General features: G+C 39.8%; 1 protein-coding gene across 1 annotated transcript; it reads right to left on the reverse strand.

The window, feature by feature from the left end:
* Positions 411 to 11047, reverse strand: LOC109829220 (protein LYK5-like). Its single transcript, XM_020396385.1, has 2 exons — positions 9942 to 11047; positions 411 to 2771 (listed from the first exon to the last, which is right to left on the reverse strand). The coding sequence occupies exons 1-2, from the start codon at positions 11030 to 11032 to the stop codon at positions 719 to 721; spliced, it is 3144 nt and encodes a 1047-aa protein (XP_020251974.1). The 5' UTR covers positions 11033 to 11047; the 3' UTR covers positions 411 to 718.

The raw sequence follows: 11047 nt of genomic DNA on the forward strand, positions 1-11047 counted from the left end.
AAATTTTTCTTAGGTATTGAATCAACAGAAATCATCTCCAAATATGCTTTGGTATGTTTTCCTGATTAAGCTGTTTATCTCATGATAACAGTCGGCACTAATCATGCCGTGAAGTTTGTCGTGTATAATAAATGAAATATATCTTAGCCTGCAGAAACAAAAAAATGCAAGTACATGAAGCTTCATAAGTAGCTTTATCTGCTGAAAAATAATTTGCAGAAATTTCTAATTGTGGCAACCAATTTAACTGTCACGACGGCGACAGTGCTTTGCAACGAAACAAACTCCTGCAACAGAGTAAAACGGACTCAGTTGCATCCAACAATAGTCACAACCTGTCCAATTGCAGGCTACCAAATGGCTCCTAAGAGAAAAACCAATACGTATAGGCTAGAAACAACTCGTTCAGATAAATAGAATGCAAAGTTTTTATTGAATAGATGAATGAGTAGCTTGTTCACAGTTTTCAGCCAAAACAACACACACAAGATTACAATACCATCACAAACAACGTTTTCCAAACATACAGACACCAATATAATCATTAGAAAAGCCCTGACCCACCTCGGAAAAGAATCACAAAAAATCTCCTGTATATTGTGCATCTCGTTCCAGCAGCAAGCCACGCCTATCTCCTTAATAATATGAACAACTCAATGGGATGCATGCACACTGTGACATGTTAATCTCCCATTTTCATCCAAACATTAAAACTTGCTTACCTTCCACGAACCACAGAACTCATGTTTCCAACATCCGATGGATCCCAATCCAATGTAGAATTATATATCGCCGACAAGGACGTCACCACTTCAGCCATCGCTGGCCTCGATCCAGGCTCAACCACCACACATCTCAGCGCCACTTCAGCCATCGCGAAAGCCAAATCAAAAGGGTACTCGTTTCCCAAACAAGGATCGATGAAATCTCTAACCTGACTCCTGACATTTTCGCCTTTCATCACTTCCCTTATCGACGCCCATAACAGCACTTCTCCCTTATTGTCCCCATCCTTTGCGAATATAGCTTCTTTCCCCGATAAGAGCTCCAGTATGATAACACCAAAAGCAAACACATCTAGCTTGGGAGTTATGAGCCCATGCTCAAGATACTCGGGTGCCATATATCCTTGGGTACCCACAACATGTCGAGTTAGTTGTAGGCCCTTTTCCTCCTCTTCTACGGCGCGAGCGAGTCCAAAATTACCCAATTTCGCTCTGAACTCGCTATCGAGCAAAATGTTACTGCTCTTCAGATTCTTGTGTATATAAGGAGGATCAGTGTAGTTATGAAGGTAATTGAGTCCATCTGCAACATCATAAGCCACTCTAACTCTGTGCTTCCAACTGAGCACGCGATCAACGGAGCCCTTCCCATGGTGAAGCCAATCAGATAGAGCTCCATTCTCTGCAAACTCATAGACGAGGTAGGTGTTGCCCTCATGAACGCAGAAACCCGAAAGCCTGACGACATTCGAATGGTTGATCCTCTTCAAGATCCTGATCTCGCTCGACACATCCCCATTGATCCTCTTGACCGCAGCATCGTCCCCATTGATCACCGCTCGATAGCCTCTGATCCTGTGATCCTCCGCGAAGAACCCGGTCGCCTTCTCCAAATCCGAGAACCTGTACACCACCAGAGCCTCGACAAACCCGCGGATCTCGCTCGACATAAACGTGCCCGTCGAAGCCTTGCCCGATAAGGCTCCGTACTCGCTGGACGTGGAGACGCCCGCCTTCTTCGCTTGCTGAACGGGCATATCACCGAGCAGCTGGCGGCCGCGAAGCCTGAAACAGCAGAAATAGTACCAGCCCAAAAGCCCGCACAGCACCACAAAACCAGCGCCGATCCCAACCCCGACAAACACCCACTTCTTAGCCAAGAACGCGCCTCTGACCCCGTCGCCCCTCTTCACCGAGGCGCGGCGCTTCTCGGTGCCGCCGAGGCGGCGGCGGCGGCCGGGTGCCTGAACCGACTGCTCGTTCGCGTGCGCGAGCGGGATCAGGAGGGTGGGAAAGGTAAGATGACGTCGCCATAGGCCAGCGAGTTGCCGTCGAGGAAGGACGGCGCCGATTGCTCGATCCGCCGAACCTCTGGGAGATGGTGGGCAGTCGTCCGTCCCGCGCCAGGTGACCAGGTAGGTGAGCAGATACTTGGCCCCGGCCCTCCTCTGCTCGGGGTCGGCAGCGGCAGCGATGGGCACGTGAGCTCGTCCCAGCGGCCAGCCTCCTGGGGTCGTAGAGAGGGGTTCTGGTCGTATCATGGCCTTGGCAAGTGGAGAGGCCCATGGTAGGTGTCGTTGGCGATGGCGAAGTAGTCTCGCCCGTGGCTTGATCCTGTAGTCGCGTTGTGGCTGGTAGTAGGGCTCCCGAGCAGGAGGCAGGTGACGCGGGAGGGTGACGAGGCCGTTGGCGGGAGGCGGGTCGGAGGAGGAGGGGTGAGGTTGGAGGACGAGGAGGGAGTTGAGGAGGGAGGGGGACTGGAGGTGGGGCGCCTGAGGGCGGAAGGAGAATGAAGGAGGGCAGGAGGGAGGGAGTTGCAGGGCGTAGCCGAGGACGTGGTGAGTTGGAGGAGGCGCGCAGTTGAGCTGGGGGTTGTTCACGCTCGTAGCCCTGCTGGATTTCGCAGAGGGTAGGACGAGGACGAGGACGAGGAGGAGGAGGAGGAGGAAGGAGGAGGAGATGCGGGCGGGTTTCATGGTGGGCGGCGATGGAGGAGGCCTGGGGGCGGCTACAGTACCGTCGAACGGATGGCGGAGGTTCTTGGTGCTGGCGTTCTATTGGCCGAGCGATTGCATTTTCAGGAATTTGGCTCCCCCTCCGCTGTGGAAAATTCAATCCCTAAAATGAGGGAGAACATACTTTCATTCCTTTTTTTTTTTTCTTCTAGGAAACAAGTTCTTTTGTTCGTTTCCGCGTGGAAGCGCTGAGGGAGGAAAATAGTTTCCGTTCGTTAACCCTTTTATCGGTGGTTTTAAAAGTCAGAAAATAAGAAGACATTTGAATCGAAATTTTTTTTGCATCGTCACTCGGCTTAGCTATTATATTTTAACTGGCTTTCGTACCATCTAAGTATTTCAGTGTTAGAATCCATCTTTCCAAGCTTTTCCACGCCGTTTCCTCACTTAGACTATCTCCAGCAGGTGGTTTTTTGTAGGGTGGTGGAGGGGGGAGGGGGGGGTTGCTCCAGCAGGTGGTTTTTTGAGTGGTGAAATGGAAAATCGGAGTCAAAGGGGTAAATATTTCACCATTAGTTTTTCTGACCGTGTGGGTCCCGCGAAAAAAGCATGCAGCTGTATTTTAAAAAAAAATTAAAGGCGCCTACCAATCAGCACGCGACATGTGGCGAAGTTGCAGGAGCTGTTGGGCCAAACTTGCACACGCGCGTGTGTTCAATGTGATCAGCACATGCATCAAGCCATGTGTCAAGGCTTGATTGGTTGGCGTTTTTTGTTTTACTCCTAATTTTTAAATGATATTTTGGGAGATAAATACTAGAAATTAATTTATAATTTTTATAGCAATAATTTTTATTTTTTGACCTCTATAAATAGAGATTAGTCTTGTGTAATTTGGACACCAAAAATTATAATTATAAATAAATGAGTTATATTAGTAATAATAATAGTAGTAGTAGTAATATATATGAAATAAGACAAAGAAATGAATAAATAAGGTGGGGTATATATGTTGGAGTGATGGGGTTATAGTGGGTCCCAAATAAAGTAAAAATCTTTTGAAAAAACTCCTGCTGTAGAAATGATAGAAAATGAAGATTGTTGAATTATGTGGAGGGGGAATAAAGTGATGTGGCAGGAGAGAGAATGTTAAAATTTCGACTCCTGCTGGAGATAGTCTTAGGGCATGTTTGGTGGTTGTTTGTAATTTGTGTATTTATGACACAAATTAAGAAGTTGTTGTCCAACCCATCATTTTTATTTTTATTTTTTACTTTGTTTGGTTTGGATTCGATTGGAATCATGAAATGAAAATAAAGTTGTTGTCTGGTGTGCGCGTAATGAAACTATGGAAAGTTATAGTTATGTAGACCCCACTCAAATAGGTCATACTAGCACAGGTAAGATTACCTCTATAAATGGATCATGTAGTTGTTAAAAATTTTAATTTACATGTTAAAATAGTTTTAATTCTAAGGAAACAATGTAGAAAATAACTTCTTTCTTATTTATATTTTATTTAATTTACACATTTGACATAATTAGGATAAATTTCAATAAAGCGAGCCCAAACCTTCGGGCGAGTTCCCAAAAGTTACAATAAGTTAATACATAACGTGAGATCAATGTAGAGGATAAAAATTCAACTCTACCAAGCTAAAATTTACATATTTATCTGAAATTGAGCGAAGCTTGATCAGTTAGACTCTACATCCATCTTCTTTATCATCACCACCACCACAACCATCATCATCTCTTCCAATTCTCAACTTAGACAAGGTAAAAACCCTATTGCACCAAGTGATTTCAACTCAGGATTTGTTATCAAGGATCTGACCATCCAATTCCCAACTAAAAATATCAGTGAAGGAAACAAGATAAAATACAAAAAGAAGCAAGTGAGAGAGATTTGATTCATGATGCTTACGAGCATTGACAATAATCCTTCAAAATCCCATTTTTTTGTTTCTCATTTCTGCCGAGTGTCGAGATGGAGTGAGAGAGGAAGAAGAGATTCGGGTTTGAGTTTCCCTTTCACTGCCCTAACTCCATTGGAGGTTTCAATTAGTGGTCTACAGGCTTAAAGAAAAAGCATCTGCATGGTGGGATGAAGTACTGATAAAATGATACCATCAAGGAAATGATCCGGTTTGAACGTGGGCAAAGATGAAGAAATTATTGAGAGATCGTTTCTTACTTTCTAACTATAAGCAATGACAAATGTCTCTAGTGGCAAACAACAAGACGCTCACCCCCGGAAAGAAAGATTTTGCCACCATCAAGATTCATCCTGAGGTTCCTGATGTTGATGATGATATGTTAATGAAGATGAATATTCTACATGATATTATGAGTGATGTTACACATATTGATATTGTCCTGATGGAGGAGAAAGATCAAATAGAGAGTGAGACAATTGATGGTATATGTGCATTGCTTGGTGGAGAGCTTGAGATAAAGGAAATGAAAGAATTGTGTATGGAGTATGAGGAAGAAATAATTTTTTTTGAAGCAATAATCATCAATAATTTTAACAATGGTGAGATAATACCATCGACACTAGAGTATGGGAAGCAACAAGGAAAAAATTTGGAGGAGTTTTTCATGTTAACTACAGAGCCACACGATGTCAGTTACATACACTTGTCATGGAAAAGATTCATACACAAGTTTGATACAAAAGAAGTCCTAGCAAAGGGTCAGTTACATACACTTGTCATGGAAAAGATTCATACACAAGTTTGATACAAAAGAAGTCCTAGCAAAGGAGGTAAAAGAACAAATGGAGAAAATCAATACTAAATACAAGGACGATGTCAGTTACATTCTTTTTTTTTTTTTGTAATTCTAGTCTTATTTGATACTTTCTATTTTTGTAATTCTAATCTTACTAGGAGTCTTATTTGTTTTTCTATTTAAGAAGAGTCATGTAACCCCAAAGAAGAATAACTTTTCATCAATAAAATTTCTCTTTTTCAATATTTTCTTCGTGGATTCGAAGATCGTTCTTTGTGGATTTAGAGAACACCCTTGATGGATTCCGATGTTATCACTTCTGCGCTACGTCAACTTCTTAACACCAGTTTTAATCCAAATCAGTTTAGTTTTGGACCGTATGTAACAAATGCCGCCTTTTAAGTTCAAGTCCTGCTTTTTGCGAGACTAGATTCTAATGTTGGGGCAATATTTTACATGACTTAGGCACTTGCCATGCAGGCCCTTATATTACTTTTGTACTTTGACGCAAAACGATGAAATCTCATTTTGTGAAGTACAAGTAAGTAATCATGAGTTTGTACATACTATATATGTTTGCGGTCTAGCTAGCATTTTTCTATTCATGTTAAGTCGCTATATTTTGGAAAAATTATTTGTGTTCTTATTCATAGTTCGTAAGGTGTTATCAAAGAGTATCAAAATTCGGATCCAAGATTTTAGATTTACGCACGGGTCTCGAATACATAGATGCTATGAACGAGAAGTACTAAATGATATTTAATTACACAAAAGTGAATGAAAAAATCGCCAAATTTAAGAAAATCTAATTTATCATATGCTAGTCCACAGCAGAAAGAAAAATGATACAGGCACACCCTCTGTTTTCTTTAATGTTTTCAATAATTTGTGTGTGTTTGACTTTTCCGTATGCTTAATAAAATCGTGTGTTTTTTTGTTAATATAAAAATATTATCAAAAATTAAATTAATAATATATATTATTTATGTAAATATTAAAAATTTATAATTATAAATAAATGAGTTATATTAGTAATAATAATAGTAGTAGTAGTAATATATATGAAATAAGAAAAAGAAATGAATAAATAAGGTGGGGTATATATGTTGGAGTGATGGGGTTATAGTGGGTCCCAAATAAAGTAAAAATCTTTTGAAAAAACTCCTGCTGTAGAGATGATAGAAAATGAAGATTGTTGAATTATGTGGAGGGGGAATAAAGTGATGTGGCAGGAGAGAGAATGTTAAAATTTCGACTCCTGCTGGAGATAGTCTTAGGGCATGTTTGGTGGTTGTTTGTAATTTGTGTATTTATGACACAAATTAAGAAGTTGTTGTCCAACCCATCATTTTTATTTTTATTTTTTACTTTGTTTGGTTTGGATTCGATTGGAATCATGAAATGAAAATAAAGTTGTTGTCTGGTGTGCGCGTAATGAAACTATGGAAAGTTATAGTTATGTAGACCCCACTCAAATAGGTCATACTAGCACAGGTAAGATTACCTCTATAAATGGATCATGTAGTTGTTAAAAATTTTAATTTACATGTTAAAATAGTTTTAATTCTAAGGAAACAATGTAGAAAATAACTTCTTTCTTATTTATATTTTATTTAATTTACACATTTGACATAATTAGGATAAATTTCAATAAAGCGAGCCCAAACCTTCGGGCGAGTTCCCAAAAGTTACAATAAGTTAATACATAACGTGAGATCAATGTAGAGGATAAAAATTCAACTCTACCAAGCTAAAATTTACATATTTATCTGAAATTGAGCGAAGCTTGATCAGTTAGACTCTACATCCATCTTCTTTATCATCACCACCACCACAACCATCATCATCTCTTCCAATTCTCAACTTAGACAAGGTAAAAACCCTATTGCACCAAGTGATTTCAACTCAGGATTTGTTATCAAGGATCTGACCATCCAATTCCCAACTAAAAATATCAGTGAAGGAAACAAGATAAAATACAAAAAGAAGCAAGTGAGAGAGATTTGATTCATGATGCTTACGAGCATTGACAATAATCCTTCAAAATCCCATTTTTTTGTTTCTCATTTCTGCCGAGTGTCGAGATGGAGTGAGAGAGGAAGAAGAGATTCGGGTTTGAGTTTCCCTTTCACTGCCCTAACTCCATTGGAGGTTTCAATTAGTGGTCTACAGGCTTAAAGAAAAAGCATCTGCATGGTGGGATGAAGTACTGATAAAATGATACCATCAAGGAAATGATCCGGTTTGAACGTGGGCAAAGATGAAGAAATTATTGAGAGATCGTTTCTTACTTTCTAACTATAAGCAATGACAAATGTCTCTAGTGGCAAACAACAAGACGCTCACCCCCGGAAAGAAAGATTTTGCCACCATCAAGATTCATCCTGAGGTTCCTGATGTTGATGATGATATGTTAATGAAGATGAATATTCTACATGATATTATGAGTGATGTTACACATATTGATATTGTCCTGATGGAGGAGAAAGATCAAATAGAGAGTGAGACAATTGATGGTATATGTGCATTGCTTGGTGGAGAGCTTGAGATAAAGGAAATGAAAGAATTGTGTATGGAGTATGAGGAAGAAATAATTTTTTTTGAAGCAATAATCATCAATAATTTTAACAATGGTGAGATAATACCATCGACACTAGAGTATGGGAAGCAACAAGGAAAAAATTTGGAGGAGTTTTTCATGTTAACTACAGAGCCACACGATGTCAGTTACATACACTTGTCATGGAAAAGATTCATACACAAGTTTGATACAAAAGAAGTCCTAGCAAAGGAGGTAAAAGAACAAATGGAGAAAATCAATACTAAATACAAGGACGATGTCAGTTACATTCTTTTTTTTTTTTTGTAATTCTAGTCTTATTTGATACTTTCTATTTTTGTAATTCTAATCTTACTAGGAGTCTTATTTGTTTTTCTATTTAAGAAGAGTCATGTAACCCCAAAGAAGAATAACTTTTCATCAATAAAATTTCTCTTTTTCAATATTTTCTTCGTGGATTCGAAGATCGTTCTTTGTGGATTTAGAGAACACCCTTGATGGATTCCGATGTTATCACTTCTGCGCTACGTCAACTTCTTAACACCAGTTTTAATCCAAATCAGTTTAGTTTTGGACCGTATGTAACAAATGCCGCCTTTTAAGTTCAAGTCCTGCTTTTTGCGAGACTAGATTCTAATGTTGGGGCAATATTTTACATGACTTAGGCACTTGCCATGCAGGCCCTTATATTACTTTTGTACTTTGACGCAAAACGATGAAATCTCATTTTGTGAAGTACAAGTAAGTAATCATGAGTTTGTACATACTATATATGTTTGCGGTCTAGCTAGCATTTTTCTATTCATGTTAAGTCGCTATATTTTGGAAAAATTATTTGTGTTCTTATTCATAGTTCGTAAGGTGTTATCAAAGAGTATCAAAATTCGGATCCAAGATTTTAGATTTACGCACGGGTCTCGAATACATAGATGCTATGAACGAGAAGTACTAAATGATATTTAATTACACAAAAGTGAATGAAAAAATCGCCAAATTTAAGAAAATCTAATTTATCATATGCTAGTCCACAGCAGAAAGAAAAATGATACAGGCACACCCTCAGATACACCACCAACCACACATCCTCTCTATCTACAGTGCAGGGGGCCTCACATCAGATTTTTTAAAAAAATCTGATGTGAGGCTCCCTGCACTGTAGATAGAGAAGGGGTGTGGTTGACAGTGTGCCTGAGGGTGTGCCTGTAGCGCCTCCCCAACAGAAAAGCCCCAGCTTGATTTTTCTATGTAGTATCAAAGTTCGTTTTTTTTTTCTCTCCCCAAAATAATGCAGTTCTTCAATCGCGTGAGTATTGATAATTATTTTTAGGATATTGGGATCGGGGTTAAGGCCTGAGTGCTGACTTATTCAGCAATCGTATTCCAGAGGGAAACCTCTGTTATTGGTCGGTCCAAATTATGTTGATGTTGATTGGAGTATCGACGTCAAAGTCAACAATGGACAAACCGTGACTCGTTTTCTCTGCCAATGTAGGCACGAAGCTTCCTTTCTAAAGAGCACAAATTCTTTGAAAAAAGGTCCACATGCTTATTAATTTCTCACTACTTTATTTCCTATTTATCTTGCTTGTTATTGGATTTTAGCAGAAAAGATGAAAGAAGGACAACATGTATTTTTACCTTGAGTGTATGTACATATAAGGGCCTGTTTGATTCATCTCTGTAAATAATATGAAACCCCATTTTCTTGTGGAAATACCATTTCCAGGGTTTTCTGTACGATTCCTAAAACTGTTGGGTTTTTTTTTTTCTTTGTTCACCGAAAATTAGCTAAAACTAAGCATGAAAAATAAGTGTTTATTGGTCTTCAGTTTGGAGGGGGACCAAGGAATATAAAATCCAAATTTGCAGTTTGGGCATGAGAAGTGAAAAAGAAGAGCACATCAAAAGATATGCAATGTAAATACAAGCCAATTTCAGAACTCAACATAAGATCAAAAGTACTACCTTGCTAAATCAATAGTCACAGACAAATTTGCAGGCAAACTAACTTGGCCATCCAACAAACCCAAGCCCCTGTACTCTTCTTCTTCGTCCTCAACTTCTTTCTCCTCACTTCTCCCAATCCCTGCGGTAATTGCAAGCTCTCGAGCCACCTCTTTCATCGTCGGCCTCTTCTCCCCTCTCAGAAGCAAACACTTTCGAGCCAACTCTGCGACACATTCAAACTCCTCGGCCCTCCCTTCTCTCACCACATAATCATCAAGAAACTCCTCAAATCTTTTACATTTCAATGACGACAGAAAGTACATTGCTAAGTTACTATCCTCTTTCGCCCTTTCAAATGATACAGGCTTCTGCCCTGTCAATAGCTCTACAAGCACAACCCCGAAACTGTAGACATCGCTCTTTGCTGTCAATTGGCTCGTCTGTAAATACTCGGGATCAAGATATCCGAACGTCCCCTGAACTAATGTAGGTATCTCAGTCTGATCCAGTGGTACTAATCGAGATATACCAAAGTCCGATACCTTCGCAGTGTAGTGTTCATCAAGGAGTACGTTTGAAGATTTTACATCTCGATGAAACACAGGCATAGATGCTGCAGAGTGAAGGTATGCTAGAGCCTCAGCTATCTCGATTGCAATCCTGAGACGATCTTTCCATGAGATTCGATCAAATGTGCCATGAATATGCTCGTATAATGTACCATTGGATATGAATTCATATACCAACATGGGTACTTCTGTCTCCAAGCAACATCCAAGTAGTTTTACAACATTTCGATGGTTGATTTTGCTGAGGATTATAAGCTCGTTGATGAAAAGATCGATTTGGGTCTGATCGATTACTTTGGATTTCTTGATTGCGACAGTGGAGCCGTCATCTAGAACTCCTTTGTAGACTGTGCCATAACCTCCAGTGCCAATAATCATGTCCGTGTTATAGCTATTTGTCGCATGCTCAAGCTCTTCTGATGAGAAAATTCTCGTAAAATTCGAACAGTTTTCATGTGTAGAGACTTGTTGTTTAAGAAGAAGGCCGCCATTTTTTTCAAAGTACTGTTCTCTGAGCTTGATCATTGTGCGATGCTTCATTGCAAAGCAGAACCA

Source organism: Asparagus officinalis, chromosome 1 (genome assembly GCF_001876935.1).
Source record: "Asparagus officinalis chromosome 1, Aspof.V1, whole genome shotgun sequence".
Classification (NCBI taxonomy): domain Eukaryota; kingdom Viridiplantae; phylum Streptophyta; class Magnoliopsida; order Asparagales; family Asparagaceae; genus Asparagus; species Asparagus officinalis.

Bases quoted from the DNA above. Each gene is read 5' to 3' on its own strand.
- LOC109829220 (XM_020396385.1), bottom strand. From the start codon at position 11,032: ATGAAGCATCGCACAATGATCAAGCTCAGAGAACAGTACTTTGAAAAA. The intron at 2,772-9,941 runs GTAGTACTTTTG...ATAGAACGCCAG, and splicing joins GTGACTATTGATTTAGCAAG to CACCAAGAACCTCCGCCATC.